This window comes from Lolium rigidum, chromosome 5 (genome assembly GCF_022539505.1).
Source record: "Lolium rigidum isolate FL_2022 chromosome 5, APGP_CSIRO_Lrig_0.1, whole genome shotgun sequence".
Lineage (NCBI taxonomy): Eukaryota > Viridiplantae > Streptophyta > Magnoliopsida > Poales > Poaceae > Lolium > Lolium rigidum.
Genome location: NC_061512.1, coordinates 124,293,276 through 124,310,580, shown reverse-complemented (window position 1 = coordinate 124,310,580; position 17,305 = coordinate 124,293,276). Strand labels below are relative to the sequence as shown.

Sequence of the window (17,305 nt, the reverse complement as noted above, 5' to 3'; positions counted from 1 at the left end):
AGTCGTGGTAAATCAAATTTACCACCTACCTTGTCCTATTCTGAGTACCAATTAAGAGCCTCATGTTCGTGATTCGCAAAAAAAAAAAAAAGAGCCTCATGTTTGTAAAAAAACAAGTGTTTCACCAAAAAGAAAAACTAAAGCCTCACCGAATTAAATGATTTTATCTCTTCTCTTGAATGGACCTTGAAAACTACAATGGATCTTGCTCGTACGGCCAAGAGAAAGGTGCCTAAACCTCCTTGTGATGCGAGCTTTGGAGAGGATGAGATGCATGGATCAACTGGGCTAGTGGTACGTGACCATGAAGGGGAGCTGATCGTGGCACAAGCTCTCTGGTATCCTCATGTTGCGAGTCTGATGGCAATGGAAGCTCTGGCTATGCGTGATGTTGTCCAATTGGCGGTGAAGAGGGGTTATCAAATGGTTGAAATTAAATCTGATGCTCAAGAGATGGCATTGACAAATCTGAAATTGCAGCTATACTCAAGAGGTAAAAGAGCTTAGTGCTTTCTTCACTAGTTTTAGCATTAGTTACATACCTAGAGATGCTAATGTAATAGCCTATCGGTTTTCTAGTAGGGCTACTGCTGAAAGAAGGAGATGTCTGTGGGTAAATTATAAACCACAATTCAGTGTAGATGCTCTATAGAACGATTGTATCAGTCATGAGTAATATATAAAGCTTTTTTATCGCAAAAAAAGATTTGTCTAGATTTGCCGTCCAACAATAATATTCACCAAAAGACACGGACCCTCCTCAGGAGGTGTACTTTCTGCGGTACATTTGAGGATACAAACCATATCTTCTTCGCGTGCTCTCTGGCGAAATTCATGTGGAGTGCAGCTAGAAAACTGCGTGCTTGTGGAACCTGACATGTTTCATGGATATCTACAGGTTGTTAGAGCGCTGTATGGGCCAAACAAAACATCGATGGACCGTGTGGATCCCATGTTGGACCGTGTGGAACACTAGGAATAAGTTCTCGATTGAGGGACGCTTCCCAACACACCCAGCTTATTGCCTTTATAAAATATCGATGTATCTGCAGGTGTGAAAGCCGGTGGCTAGGAGATAGGACCACGAGGCCGTGGAGCTGAGATTCGTGCAGTGCACATCACTGGTCAGGGTTCCTACGATGTAGTGCTCTATGGCTATTATCTTGTGGACTTGTGGTACCTAGCATTGTTGTTGTGTGTAGGTGAACCTGACATGAACCTTGTTGCATGCCTGGCATGACTTGTACTTTCATTCCGGATCATAGATCCTTGCATTGTATTATGACTTGTATCTGGTCGGGGCTTTACTAATTTGAAGGTGGACTGCGCTCGAGCCTCCCGTCTAGATCTGTCTAGATTCGTAGGTATCTACACACTAAAACGTGTTTAGGTTCATGTGAATCTAAATAAATCTACGACACCTATTTTCAATTGGAGAGTATATATTCATCTAAAAAAAATTAGACCCGATTTTACCTCATTTAGCATTTGGCGCGTTTGATTAGATAAGATTGTCGCGACAATAGTGCGTAAATTGTAGGCATCAACACAATTAGGTCTGACCTTTTCTACTCTATCAATTCCATTCATCGTCGTCTCCTAATATTATGGAATCTCGATCATCATCGTACACCTTGGTCATGTTACACATCGGAGGAATAGAGTCCAAAGTTTCTTAAATGGGGTAATTTGGAGAAATTTCATTGGATGTGTAACTAGTATCACAAATTCACAATTAGAGGGTAAAATGTGAATCCACTCTTATTATTGCCTAGTCGTACCTACCACCATCGCTTTCTTTAGCTTGATGATGATATGCAATGGTTTACCAAAATTACATACCAAACTAGTAATGAAAAAGCATAATTTCACGAGTAAAAGTTGCCATAAGAGCATCTTCAGCCGCGTCCCCCAAACCGTCCCCCAAAGGGATTTGGGGCGCGCTGGACAGAAAATGCGTTCCAGCCGCGTCCCCCAAAGCCCATTTTTGTCCGGCGCGGCCCGATACGGTGTCCGGCGCCCCGAGCCCGTCCCCGTCCCACGGGGACGCACCGGGGACGCCGGACACAACAGCGAGGCGGGGAGTGGCGGGGCCGACCGGTCAGCGGCACGGGAAGGCTAAAACCCCGTCGCCTACCTTTGGTCAAGCGACGTTAATGGCGTTCTGTTTTCCCGGGCGACGCGAGGGACGCGTCTCGTCGTGCATGGCCGCGTGGCCGTCCGCGCGGAGTTATTGTGTGCAACCACCACTGCCGCCACTGTTTTAATAAGACGCCATGCGGTTCTCGCCGCTCATAATCCTTCTCGTCGCCGCCGCCTCACTCCCGAGATCTTCTCCTCGCCACTCAAAAAATGTCGAGCTCGTCCTCCCGCAAGATCGCCGCGGCGAGACGGCTTCGGCCGCGGCAGCCTCACCGTGGCGGAGGCGTGGGCGTCGTACCACGCCCGATATCCAGTCCCGCCGGACATGCGGCTGCCAAGCAGCGGCGGCTGGAAGATGGCCGTGAACGGCATTGGCATCCCGCCGCCGCCGAAGCCGGGCACGGATCAATGGAGGGACGCCATCAAGGCCCGTCGGGCTCAACTCACCGCCGAGGAGCGGTTGGATCCAACGTGGGCGGTCAACAACAACGGCGCTGGTGGGCGACGTACTTCAAGCGAAGTACGACGTCGAGATGCACGGCACCGACAACCTCGTCGGCGGCCCCAACAGCTGGAACAAGGACGGCCGCGCCTGCTGCAGGGCGTTCCGGGCGCACCCTCGAGAACGTCATCCGCGGCCTCCGCAACGGCGGCTCCAAGGGCTGGAGATGCCGTCGTCGCCGCCGCCGTCTCCTCAATGGCAGCCGAGGAGGACGACGTACTCGTCCTCCTCGCACTCTTCTTCCTCGGGACCGGCGCGATCGACGCCGTCCTCGTCGTACCGGTCGGCGCCCTACACCGTCCCCAAACGGGAGGTCAAGGAGGAGCCGGCGACGCCGGTCAACACGAGGCGTGGCGGCACCGGCGGCAACGGCGGGCGGCGGCAAGGGAGGCGCGGCGGCGCCTCCTCATCCCGAAGCCGGAGGTGAAGGAGGAGCCGGAGGAAGTGTCGAAGGCGGCGCTGCGGCGGAGTACGGCGGCAGCGAGCGGCTCATCGCCGGCGGCGACGACCCCGAGGACTGCCCGGGGCTGCGGGCGGCGTTCTTGGCGTCCATGGACGACAAGGGCGCTGGAGGCGACGCTGGACGCGGCGATCGCCATGTCCATCCGCGACTCCGGCAAGCCGCTGGTGGACCTCACCGACGACGGCGAGGCGGGACCAAGCGGCTTGGTGAAGGACGAGCCCGTCGGCGAGCCCGTCGACGGCGCGCGTCAAGCGAGGAGGTCGTCACCGGCGACATGTACAACTTCCAGCGATGCCTACGACGCCTCCGGCCAGCCGCAAGTGGTTCTAGATTAGGTTTAGTTTAAAGTTAGTCAAATTTCGTTCGAATCTATGTAAGTTTGGACGAATCTAATCGAATCTAGTTAAGTTTAAAATTTGCGAAATTTTGTTTGCGGGACGCGACTGGGGAGCGACGTCCCCCAAACGCGGCACGAACGAAACACGTCCCCCAAACGCTCAATCCGGCGCGGTTTGGGGGACGCGGCTGGAGATGCTCTAAGATTATATTTCAGTGTTATGAAGCTCCATTCATAACACTCTAACAACTGAACTATGCAGTTTACTAATTTTCATTTCCTTTCCGGGGAAATATAAAAGCATGACAAAGCATAGTGGTCGAGCGGCCGACCATGATCGTGTGCTTCAAGCTGCCTTGTCTTGTCCCGATGCCGCCTCAATCTTTCATTTGGAACTCAGGTGACCGTTTATTAATTATATGCGATTGGTTAACATCACCTGTTGTTTCGCAAAAAAAAAAAAAAAAACATCACCTGTTGCCTCATCGATCTTATTTTCTCTTTTTTTTATTTGTAACGTCACATTGTTGTGGCAACGGCTTGATCTTACTCAAGACGCACTAGCTAGCTGGTCTTATATGCGTATCCTGTTAATGAGCCTAAGCTCAGCTGGCAAAGGAACAGTTCAAACAAAAGCAGCCTCCCATCACCACTTGTCGCAACGTAGCTATCACATACTTACCTGATCCCAGATGCTGAATAAATCTAAACAGAGCCTGCAGCTGTATTCCAATTCAGATTATATTTTCGATCGTGACACGGAAAGAACTTCCACCCCTCCAATCACGATCTAACGGATCTGGAGACAATCTGACGGGGATTGGAGACAGTAACCCTGCATGAGCATTGACCCCATGAAATTCTTTAAAACACAGGAGAAAATAGGACCATGCAATGCAGCACATGACTTATGTAATAGCATAATTATAAATACTTGTTAAACCAACACGGCAACACCGGTCATCTATCTTGTCTTTGTCTTCACAGCTGGCTCAAGCTAGGTTTTGCCTAGCTGCATCAGTTATCAGCAAACAGAGTAGGTCAAGCAAGTAACTCCAAGAAGGCACCACCAGCAAGCTAGTTCTTCAGGACCACCTAGTGATAGCAGCTAAGGTATGTACACAGACAAAAGTAACACTTGCACCGGCGATCTTACTAGTAAGAGCAGCAGAACAAGCGCATCACTTCTTCCTTCTCTTGGAAGACCTGGCTGGCTGTGAAGCACCTGCAGTTGATGCCTCCTCAGCAGCCTCGGCCCGGGAGCTCCTCGAGCTTCTCCTGGGCATCGCGGTTGAGGGGCCTGCCTCTTCAGCATCCTCCACCAGCTCAGCTTTGACTCCTTTCCGTTTCTTCCTCGAAGAACGCTCAGCTGGTTGTGCTGATGGGATCTCCTGACCTTCCCCAGGATCATTCACATCCTCATCAGCATCATCTTCACCTTCCTGCCTGGGCCATTCAGTAGCACAACCAGGACAAGCTCTTGTGGCCTACATGTTTGAGTGAATTAGCAGACCATGACTCTAACATAAAACATGAGTAACCATGGAATTGGAATTAGGAAACTACCTTCCGCTGTGAAAATTTCTTCTTCAGGCAGTAGTTATGCATTCTTACATTGCATTCCTCACTAGGACAAGTAGATGCCTGTTGTGAATACAAATAATACAGATGTCAGAGCACAGCAACATTTGTAGAGAATCTGAACAACTTTTGTAGAGTATATGGTGCGGAGTAAGAAGAAAGAAGGCAAACACTATCTCAGGATCAGGGTAATCACATATCAATACCTTTATGGCAGCTTCATTGCAAACCACGCAAGATGGGATATCATTACCACGAAACCAGCTTCGGAGATCAAGAAATGATCTGATACCAAGACCAATCCTGCCCTCTGGGGTGTATGCCAGCCAACGATCTTGTATCAGTTCATGGAGAGTCTTATCCTTTTGGGAGAACAAGAAGCTTGTGATGGAATAAGGAAGACGAGATTGACTGTCTTGTGAACTGTCTGCAATTACGACCTGAGAGTAGAACAATCAGTAATTTATGATACCCAAATTACAATAAAGATTCAACTAGAGTAAGCAGTAGGTATAACGGCTCCCATGCCACATAACATACTAAAAGTAAACGTACAAATGATCACATATCGATCCTAACTGCTTCTAAATCATAATTGACTGAAGCTACAGCACAAGCACAGCTCATTTAGTATATCTACAAATCTAACAATGTGTGGTAAATATGAAAGATATGGTTGAGGTGAATGAAGCTTTAATCATGGTCACACCTTCAGAATTTGTGTCTTAAGCAGCTAGAGTTTTGTTCTTCCTGCATTTGTTAAAGTATCATAACAGTATGCTATACAAAAGTAAAAAAATGATTTTTACACACAAACAAAAGAGTTATGCACCCATGACAGACTAGTACAACAAACCTGGTTGTCGATCCGGACGTTAAGAGCGTCAATATCGGTTATGCTCCCATCGTTTCCACCATCCTGAACTATTGCTTCTAACTGCCACAAGAAAGATACGTCATTTAAGCACTGAACTGAGCCAGTTGGAGCAAGTGACTGCGTACCAGTCCCTTGTAGAATGCAATCTGTGGCACGGAATACTTGGACCCAAGCTTTGATTCTTCATCAGCGATGGTGTTGACCACTCCATAGTAAACTGTTCCATCATACTGGTTTATGCACGCTCGCAGGTCAAAGTGCAAATACCGCAGTTCCTTATTGATCTTCCCAATCGTATCGCTGAACAGTTGCTGCTCACTGGCTGCAAATCATGATATAAGACATAAACGACAGGAAACGAGGAGTTTCGGTAAAATCAATTGCTTATGCTATGTAGGCAATGTGTTCAGTAAAATTCACTTGTTTTATCTGTTGTTGCCAGATTCAAGTAGCAAACCAGGCCTCAGCTAAACTGAGAAAGGTACAGAACATACAGAAAAACGAACCAATGTCATTCTTTGTTTTTGGACAATCGTAAGTGACTGGCAGTTGATCCTCCTATGAACAGTCAAGTTACACTGCAGAAAATTTATTCACTGAAGATGAAAGATGTTGCACCCTAAATGTGCTACATCAGTAAATCCACTACACTATCTATACAGCAGGGCCAAGATTTTATGGTAACAATTAATCACAATGAGCAACGTTGCAGCATTACCCAGCAGGAAAGTACTAACGGTACATCCATTGAAATCGAACGGACGCTTGGCTAGAAGTTTCTACTGGCGCGCATTACATCGAACACCTTGGCGACTGAAAGTTCTCACTGCCGCATTACGACGAACACCTAGGCGGCTACGAGTAAACAGAAGAGGGACGGATCCAAATCCAATCGGTGGGGGAAGGAGAGAAGCGAGCAGGCGCGCGGATACCGGGGTTCTTGCCGCTGACGGCGGTGAAGAGGGCGTGGAAGTCTGGCTCCGGGAGCGGCCCGCGGGAGAGCAGCGCCTGCAGCAGCGTGTGGTGCCGCCACGACAGCGGCGCCATCGATCTTCGATCTTGCAGCTCCTCTCGCGCGCGCGAGCCTTGGTGTGGGGAGGGGATCTCTCGGGCGGGAGCGGGAGCGGGGGGAGGAGAAACCCTAGCTTGACGCGGGAATGGGTGGGAGTGCCGGGCGGATGTGGGGGAGGGATTGGTTTCGCATTCGCGGGAAGACTCCCAAAGACGCGGGAAATGTTGGTTCTAAGGAGGGCAGAACAATACCACATTTTTTCGATAAAAAAATACAGTATATATTAACATCGATATCAATTACACATGCTTTTGCAACAACGTAGTGTTTTAGTGACAATACGAATGCACACAGCGAAAAAGAAAAAAAATTATAGAAGAAAAAAATTCCACTATAGTGAACCGTATCTTGTAGCAACGACCAAACACCACCAAGACAGCGCCAGAAATCCATCTCCCCGAAAAACGATGCCTCTAAGAAGAGAACAGTGCAAAAGCGTCGTCATCGCACTGATCATAGATTTTTCACCAAGGAGAAAGTCTACGCTCACAAAACAATGCCTTCAACAAGGCTATTGCCATGCACAACCAATGAACGCAGGTCAACAAGTTTAGACTCTGCATTTCTCCTATGATGTTGCCCCCCTGATGAGGATTGTTTTCCCGATCTTTCACGATGCACCTTGATGATCCATAGAACCTTCGCAGCGGATAATATAGATAAACGGCAGCGCCGTACCCCCGGAGGGATGATACACGTGATCACACGCAATTAGGGAAACCCTAATCTTTTAGACTAAACTTGTTCTCTCCTAAACCCTAACCGTGCCATCTCCTTATATGAGAGGGAGAGCTGGACGGTCGGCCCCCTTATTGGGTCTGACCTAGTTCGACTTGGACAGGCCCAAGTCAAACAGACTCTATTAAAATCCTAGATGGCCCACAGCATGACCTGGCTACATTATTATCTCATAATAACAAGATTATAATAAACTACTGGTACAACCTTAGACCCAAATATCATATCAATGGCTATCCTAGAGTACCAGGCCCGGATATCCATATCATCTCTCCCCTTCTTCAAGAAGCGTTGTCCCCAACGCGTGAGGGTCTTCCGGAAAAGGTGACGTGATATGAACATGACACGTCCTCGCCGTCCTCAAGTCTTGCTTGCCTTCCACACCACATCCTCCCTCGCGGCCTTCTCGACTTGATACGAGCACTTGGCGCCTCCTTTCTTCTCCACATGAGCTTGGACTTCGGCGCCAATTCCTTCTTCTTGCGAGGTTTTGATGGACCCTTGTGTCGCTGCACATGACCACTGCACAAGATGTGTAATTCCTGGGCCACATAGATGTCTCACACGTCCATCCTTGTCTCGATGCATCCGTCGTGTCGCGAAAAGCCGGACAGCGAGTACACCTAGTACGGTAGTGCCGCTGCCCACTGTCTCCACTGACGCGCTCGCCTCCCACTCCTCCCACGCGCATCTGCGCCATATGTACTGACACACCATCAGCACAAACATCATCAGTATGTATACTAGCATCAACACAAACTGGAACTGTAGCACATGATGCAACATCCACATCAACAACAAGTGTAGCTTCATCCGGCTTGTCACCAACAAGAACTGGCTTGTCATCTACAGGCATGGCTGAAACATCACCAACATCAATGCTCGAAACATCTTGCACCTTTTGCTGCACATTAGGCTTGTGCAACTTCTCCTTACGCACCACTAACTCCACATCGGACTTTATATGATCATCACCCATAGGCTTCAAAGTCCGTTGTTTGCCACCATGCATAAAAGAATATGTATTTGCTCGCCCAGCATGTGTCACATTACGATCATACTGCCAAGGACGCCCAAGTAGCAATCCGCACACCTCCAATGGCAACACATCGCAATCGATCTCATCAACATAGTCATCAAGCTGTAAATGGCACACGCACCTTATGAGTAATCTTCGAGCATACCACAACTATTCAACCACTCAAGACGCTTAGGTTCGGGAAGACGCCATGTAGACAACCCCAGTATTGTCACCATCGCCTTGCTAATGCCATTAGTACAGCTACCACCATCAACCATCAACTTGCAAGCCTTGCCTTTGATAAAGCACTGAGTCTGAAACAAACTCCACCGCTGAACCTTGTCAACTGCCTTGCAAGCATCATTTTGTACCTTCTTGAGTTGCATATTCAGCCCGCTCAATGGTACACCCTCTTCAACAGTCACAGTAGTGCTCTTGGTATCAGAGCCAGGTTTCCTCTCCTCAGTGACTGCCTGAACTGGAACAACATCCTCCACGGTAGTGTTAGAGCACACCACCGGCTTACTCAAGCGTGCACACTTAAAATTATCACGCAGAAACCGCTTGAAATCTGCCCAGCTAGACCGTAGACCAACGATACCCTGAACGATGAGAGCATTACGGTACCAACTAGCCACAACATCATCAACACGCCTGTATGCAATAGCAAATTCCGTCTGGCCACCAAAAGAACTATCAAACTCCTTGCATCTCGCAAATCCACCTTCAATGTGTGATTCCCAAAGTTGAAATTCAGTCGGTGTCGCAGAACTAGACAACCTCCATTTGATTTGCGATGCATCAAACTTGGTACCTATCTTCATACCGAGGTAGTCATGATACACATCGTCACTCTTATGTGCCTCACTAACACAAGACATTGGAGCAACAACATCAACAGCATGAGCCCGCATCACCGGAGAATCCACCGCAGCAACAGGAGAAACCGCCGGAGGAAAAACCGCAGCAGTCTGAGCCATCCCGGCCCAGGGCCCGGTTAGACCGGCCTCCAGACCGGCCAGCCCGGTCCCTGGCCCGGTTGACCGGGCGCCAACCGGATGCGTCGTACCGGGGCACAACCGGACGAATTTTTGTGAACTTCCCGGTTTGCCGCCCGGTTGACCGGATGCCACGCCGGCCGGCCCGGTCACTGGCCCGGTTGACCGGATTTCAGACCAGATTTTTCCTAGTCGCGAAATTTCGTCTTCTTCCCGATTCTGGTCGCGATTTTTCGCGATTTTGACCTCCGAAACAGCCATGGATGACCTCCAAACTGCACCAAACTATGCCAAACTTCCTCCAACCAAACTCCTTCGACCGAGAGCCAAACTCCTCCGATCTTAGAGCTAATGTTCTCCGCAGCAAACCGATCAAAGAGATCGATCAACAAAACCTCGCCGTGAGCAACCCAGAAAGCTGATACCACATGATAAGGATTGTTTTCCCGATCTTTCACGATGCACCTTGATGATCCATAGGACCGATAGATCTTGAACTCCCTTGACAGATTCAAGGATACTCAAGCACATATGATTACTCTTGACAGACTCAAGAACTCTCACACCTTTATTGGATAACCGGACGAACGTCCAAGACGTCGTCACACACGCCGATCCCATAGGAACGGTGATAGTATGAACTCAAAGTTCTACATATTCTGATTTCAATCTAATCTACTCAACCCTAGGCCGCACTATCTCCTTATGAGGGAGAGGTGGTCGGCCAGCCCTATTGGGCCTAACCTAGTTTGACTCGGACAGGCCCAAGTCAAACAAACACTAATTTAAACCCTAATGGCCCACCACATGACCTGACTACATTATTATTTCCTAATAACAAGACTATGATAAAATACTGGTACAACCTTAGACTTAATCATCATATCAATGGTTGTCCTAGTGTACCAGGCCTGGATATCCATATCACCCCCCACACACACTTGCCGATGCCGCTGCTTGAAGTCACGAATCACCAAGCCAAAACCTCATCACCACCAGGTTTCGAACCATCATTACCAGTCCTCATATCTCGGCTTCCATGTCATGTATAAAATTCTAGCCATATCTGTACGTACATGTATAAAATTTTACCCATACTTATACTCGACACGTAACCGTATCAATTGGGTACCCAACGTGTCAATCAAATGATATGCAAGTTATTCACAATTCTTGTATTGGGAATGCTCATCATATCATCCATCCAATGATATAATCCCATTGTCAATTGACATATATGTCCATGATCAGGAAAACCCGGTCATCTATTGGCCATAATGAGCTAGTTCGCATAATGCTTGTTAGGAACCCTGGTTTGTTTACATACCACACGTGTACCAATGTTTCTGATTGATACAGTTAAAGCATGGGATTAAAATTATTATGAACTACTGATATATAATAATAAATTCTCTTTATTATTTGCCTCTAGGGCACCATATCCAACAGTCTCCCACGTGCACTAGAGTACAAGTAATCTAGTTTCATTTGTTTAATAATCATAACACCATATACACTTATGTGCTATTGATTATGCCTGCTCGTGGAAGAGGTTGTTAACAACCCAGATCCTTTTAGATCCTTATATTCCTTGCAAATCGTAAATGTCACCTTATTTGACATCACCCTATCATAAAAATGATAATTTTGTAATTATACTTTTAGTAGTAGAGTGAGACTTCCATCCTGTGTTTACAATGACGTGTTGTTAAATCAACATGACTTTCACATGGTCATTTACACAAGGAAAGTATCTCTCAGCTGAAAGTCGAACTTTCTCAGTCGAACTATTGATGACCCACAAGTATAGGGATCGCAACAGTCTTCGAGGGAAGTAAAACCCAATTTATTGATTCGACACAAGGGGAGCCAAAGAATATTTGTAAGCCTTAACAGTGAAGTTGTCAATTCAGCTGCACCTGGAAACAGACTTGCTCGCAAGAGTTTATCGAGTAGTAACGAGCTTTATAGCGGTAGCGAGTAGTGAAATATCAGCGAGCAGTGTAACAAAGACAGCGAGTAGTGATTATAGTAAACAACGGGATTAAAATATCGTAGGCACGGGGATGGATGAACGGGCGTTGCATGGATGAGAGAAACTCATGTAACAATCAAGGTAGGGCATTTGCAGATAATAATAAAACGGTATCCAAGTACTAATCAATCAATAGGCATGTGTTCCATATTTAGTCGTACGTGCTCGCAATGAGAAACTTGCACAACATCTTTTGTCCTACCAGCCGGTGGCAGCCGGGCCTCTAGGGAATCTACTGGAAATTAAGGTACTCCTTTTAATAGAGCACCGGAGTAAAGCATTAACACTCCGTGAACACATGTGATCCTCATATCACCGCCTTCCCCTTCGGTTGTCCCAATTTCTGTCACTTTGGGGCCTCGGGTTCCGGACAACAATACATGTATACAACTTGCAGGTAAGATCATAAAGAAATGAATATCATCATGAATTGATAACATGTTCAGATCTGAGATCATGGCACTCGGGCCCTAGTGACAAGCATTAAGCATAACAAGTTGCAACAATATCATAAAAGTACCAATTACAGACACTAGGCACTATGCCCTAACAATCTTATGCTATTACATGACCAATCTCATCCAATCCCTACCATCCCCTTCAGCCTACAGCGGGGGAATTACTCACACATGGACGGGGGAAACATGGCTGGTCGATGGAGAGGCGTCGGTGGTGATGATGGCGATGATCTCCTCCAATTCCCCGTCCCGGCGGAGTGCCAGAACGGAGTTTCTGGTCCTGAGACGGAGTTTCGCGATGGTGGCGGCGTTCTGGATGTCTTCTGACGATTTCGTCTAACCCCCCGTGCGTTTTTAGGTCGAAGACGTTAAGTAGTCCAGAGGGGGGCGTCGGAGGCCGGCCGAGGGGGCCTCACCATAGGGCGGCGCGCCCCCCTCCTAGGTCGCGCCGACCCATGGTGTGGGGGCCGTGGGCCCTGATACGTCCCAAACGTATCTATAATTTCTTATGTTCCATGCTACTTTTATGATGATACTCACATGTTTTATACACATTATATGTCATTATTATGCATTTTCCGGCACTAACCTATTGACGAGATGCTCGAAGAGTCGATTCTGTCGTTTTATGCTGTTTTTGGTTTCAGAAATCCTAGTAAGGAAATATTCTCGGAATTGGACGAAATCAACGCCCAGGGTCCTATTTTTCCACGAAGCTTCCAGAAGTCCGAAGAGGAAACGAAGTGGGGCCACGAGGTGGCCAGACAACAGGGCGGCGCGGCCCAAGCCTTGGCCGTGCCGGCCTGTTGTGTGGGGCCCTCGTGTGGCCCCCTGACCTGCCCTTCCGCCTACTTAAAGCCTTCGTCGCGAAACCCCCAGTACGGAGAGCCACGATACGAAAAACCTTCCAGAGACGCCGCCGCCGCCAATCCCATCTCGGGGGATTCAGGAGATCGCCTCCGGCACCCTGCCGGAGAGGGGAATCATCTCCCGGAGGTCTCTTCATCGCCATGATCACCTTCGGATCGATGTGTGAGTAGTTCACCCCTGGACTATGGGTCCATAGCAGTAGCTAGATGGTTGTCTTCTCCTCATTGTGCTATCATGTTAGATCTTGTGAGCCGCCTATCATGATCAAGATCATCTATTTGTAATCCTACATGTTGTGTTTGTTGGGATCCGATGAATATTGAATACTATGTCAAGTTGATTATCAATCTGTCATATATGTTATTTATGTTCTTGCATGCTCTCCGTTGCTAGTAGAGGCTCTGGCCAAGTTGATACTTGTGACTCCAAGAGAGAGTATTTATGCTCGATAGTGGGTTCATGCCTCCATTAAATCTGGGACAGTGATAGAAAGTTCTAAGGTTGTGGATGTGTTGTTGCCACTAGGGATAAAACATCGATGCTTTGTCTAAGGATATTTGTGTTGATTACATTACGCACCATACTTAATGCAATTGTCTGTTGTTTACAACTTAATACTGGAGGGGTTCGGATGATAACTTCGAAGGTGGACTTTTTAGGCATAGATGCATGTTGGATAGCGGTCTATGTACTTTGTCGTAATGCCACGATTAAATCTCATAGTACTCATCATGATATATGTATGTGCATTGTTATGCCTTCTTTATTTGTCAATTGCCCAACTGTAATTTGTTCACCCAACATCTCGCTTATCTTATGGGAGAGACACCACTAGTGATCTGTGGACCCCGGTCCTATTCTTTACATCCGAAATACAATCTATCGCAATTTGTTCTTTACTTGTTCTTCGCAAACAATCATCATCATCCATACTATACATCTAATCCTTTGTTTACAAGCAAGCCGGTGAGATTGACAACCTCAGCTATTACGTTGGGGCAAAGTTCTGTGATTGTGTTGTGCAGGTTCCACGTTGGTGCCGGAATCCCTGGTGTTGCGCCGCACTACACTCCGTCACCAACAACCTTCAACGTGCTTCTTGGCTCCTACTGGTTCGATAAACATTGGTTTCTTTCTGAGGGAAAACTTGCTATTGTACGCATCACACCTTCCTCTTGGGGTTCCCAACGGACGTGTCGACTGCACGCATCAAGCTCTTTTTCCGCCGTTGCCGGGGAGATCAAGACACGCTGCAAGGGGTCTCCACATCCAATCTCTTTACTTTGTTTTTGTCTTGCTTTATTTTATTTACTACTTTGTTTGCTGCACTAAAACAAAACACAAAAAAATTAGTTGCTACTTTACTTTATTTACTGCTTTGTTTGCTCTCATATCAAAAACACAAAAAAAAATTAGTTGCTAGTTTTACTTTATTTACTGCCTTGTTCTCTATATCGAAAACACAAAAAAATTAGTTACTTGCATTTACTTTATTTAGTTTGCTTTATTTACTACTGCTAAAATGGGTACCGTTGAGAATACTAAGTTGTGTGACTTCACTAGCACAAATAATAATGATTTCTTATGCACACCTATTGCTCCACCTGCTACTACAGCAGAATTCTTTGAAATTAAACCCGCTTTACTCGAATCTTGTTATGAGAGAGCAATTTTCTAGGTGTTAGTTCTGATGATGCTGCTGCCCATCTCAATAATTTTGTTGAACTATGTGAAATGCAAAAGTATAAGGATGTAGATGGTGACATTATAAAATTAAAATTGTTTCCTTTCTCCTTAAAAGGAAGAGCTAAAGATTGGTTGCTATCTCTACCTAGAAATAGTATTGATTCATGGACTAAATGTAAGGATGCTTTTATTGGTAGATATTATCCTCCCGCTAAAATTATATCTTTGAGAAGTAGCATAATGAATTTTAAGCAATTAGATAATGAACATGTTGCTCAAGCATGGGAGAGAATGAAATCTTTGGTAAAGAATTTCCCAACCCATGGATCTGACTACTTGGATGATCATCCAAACCTTTTATGCAGGACTGAATTTTTCTTCGCGGAACCTATTGGATTCAGTCTGTTGGAGGTACCTTTATGTCCATCACTTTGGGGCGGCAACAAAGCTTCTTGATGATATGATGATAAATTACTCGAATGGCACACGGAAAGAGCTCCACAAGGTAAGAAGGTAAATTCTGTTGAAGAAACCTCCTCCTTGAGTGATAAAATTGATACTATTATGTCTATGCTTGTGAATGGTAGATCTAATGTTGATCCTAATAATGTTCCTTTAGCTTCATTGGTTGCCCAAGAAGAACATGTTGATGTGAATTTCATTAAAAATAATAATTTCAACAACAATGCTTATAGGAATAATTCTGGTAACAACTATAGGCCATATCCTGCTAGTGGTAATGATTATGGTAATTCTTATGGTAGATATGAGGAAAAGATGCTAGAAATTGAAAGATCCACTAAGAGCTTTATGCAAACACAGTATGAACAAAATCACTTGTTTATTAAAACTATGAATGAACAATCTACTTTGTTGAAAAATATAGGAAATCAACTTGAAATTTTGAATATGGGGATTTCGGGTTCGCAAACTAAGATTTCGAATGCTGAAAACCGAATCTCATACCTGTCTACGTCACAATCCTCCTTAATTAATAAAATGGCTGCTAAACCTGAGGATATTGAAAATAAAATTGTTACTAGAGCAAATGCCATCCAAGTTCGAATTAATGAGAATATTAGATTGATGGCTGAATTGCATGCTAGGTGGGAAAGAGAATAAAATGAAAAACTAGCTAAAGAGAATAATGTAGCTAAAGTTTGGACTATTACCACCACTAGTAATGATAATGATTCACATGTTGCTACACCTCCTACTATCAATACTAAAATAATTGGTGTTGGCAATGTTTCTACTCCTAGTGCAAAGCGTGCAAAATTGCCTGAAACTGCTAAAACTGCTGAAATTGATAAAACTGCTGAAATTTTTCAGAATGTTGGGGACAATGATTCCATTGCTGTAGGACATCATGATTTAGACTTTGATGATTGTCACATATCTGAAGTTATAAAGTTCTTACAAAAACTTGCTAAAAGTCCCAATGCTAGTGCTATAAATTTGGCCTTTACAAAACATATTACAAATGCTCTCATAAAAGCTAGAGAAGAGAAACTAAAACTTGAAACTTCTATTCCTAGAAGTTGGAAGATGGTTGGGAGCCCATCATTAAGATGAGGGACAATGATTTTGATTGTAATGCTTTATGTGATCTTGTTGCAAGTATTTCTGTTATGCCTAAGAAAATTTATGATATGCTTGACTTGCCACCATTGAAGAATTGTTATTTGGATGTTAATCTTGTTGATAATGCTATAAAGAAACCTTTGGGGAGGATTGATAATGTTCGTATTATGGTTAACAATAACCTTGTCCCCGTTGATTTTGTTGTCTTGGATATTGAATGCAATGCATCTTGTCCCATCATATTGGGAAGACCTTTTCTTGAACTCGTTGGTGCTACCATTGATATGAAGGAAGATAATATTAAATATCAATTTCCTCTCAAGAAAGGTATGGAACACTTCCCTAGAAAGAAAATGAAGTTACCTTATGATTCTATTATTAGAACAAATTATGATGTTGATGCTTCATCTCTTGACAATACTTGATTCACACTTTCTGCGCCTAGCTGAAAGGCGTTAAAGAAAAGCGCTTATGGGAGACAACCCATTATTTTACTTCTGCACTTTATTTTATATTTGAGTCTTGGAAGTTGTTACTACTGTAGAAACCTCTCCTTATCTTTATTTTATTGCATTGTTGTGCCAAGTAAAGTCTTTGATAGTAAAGCCAATACTAGATTTGGATTACTGCGCAGGAACAAATTTCTTGCTGTCACGAATTTGAACAGTAGTCTCTGTAGAAAAATAAAAAAAATCTGCCAATTTACGTGCGTGATCCTCAGATATGTACGCAACTTTCATTCAATTTGGGCATTTTTATCTGAGCAAGTCTGGTGCCACTTTAAAATTCTGTCTTTACGAACTGTTCCGTTTTGACAGATTCTCGCTTTTATTTCGCATTGCATGTTTTGCTATGTTTGATGGATTTCTTTGTTCCATTAACTTTCAGTAGCTTTGTGCAATGTCCAGAAGTGTTAAGAATGATTATGTCACCTCTGAATA

The 17,305-nt window shown here is 45.3% G+C and overlaps 1 protein-coding gene across 1 annotated transcript; it reads right to left on the bottom strand.

The window, feature by feature from the left end:
* Positions 1 to 4,517: 4,517 nt before the first annotated feature.
* On the bottom strand, positions 4,518 to 6,949 carry LOC124658067 (non-structural maintenance of chromosomes element 1 homolog). Its single transcript, XM_047196513.1, has 6 exons — positions 6,835 to 6,949; positions 6,028 to 6,224; positions 5,882 to 5,962; positions 5,232 to 5,465; positions 5,011 to 5,088; positions 4,518 to 4,931 (listed from the first exon to the last, which is right to left on the bottom strand). The coding sequence occupies exons 1-6, from the start codon at positions 6,947 to 6,949 to the stop codon at positions 4,626 to 4,628; spliced, it is 1,011 nt and encodes a 336-aa protein (XP_047052469.1). The 3' UTR covers positions 4,518 to 4,625.
* Positions 6,950 to 17,305: the final 10,356 nt, after the last annotated feature.

Coding starts and splice junctions, on each gene's coding strand:
- LOC124658067 (XM_047196513.1), bottom strand. CDS start 6,949: ATGGCGCCGCTGTCGTGGCGGCACCACACGCTGCTGCAGGCGCTGCTC. Junction 5,963..6,027: donor TTGCATTCTACAAGGGACTG/GTACGCAGTCAC, acceptor TTCTTGTGGCAG/TTAGAAGCAATAGTTCAGGA. Junction 4,932..5,010: donor AGAAATTTTCACAGCGGAAG/GTAGTTTCCTAA, acceptor TCAAACATGTAG/GCCACAAGAGCTTGTCCTGG.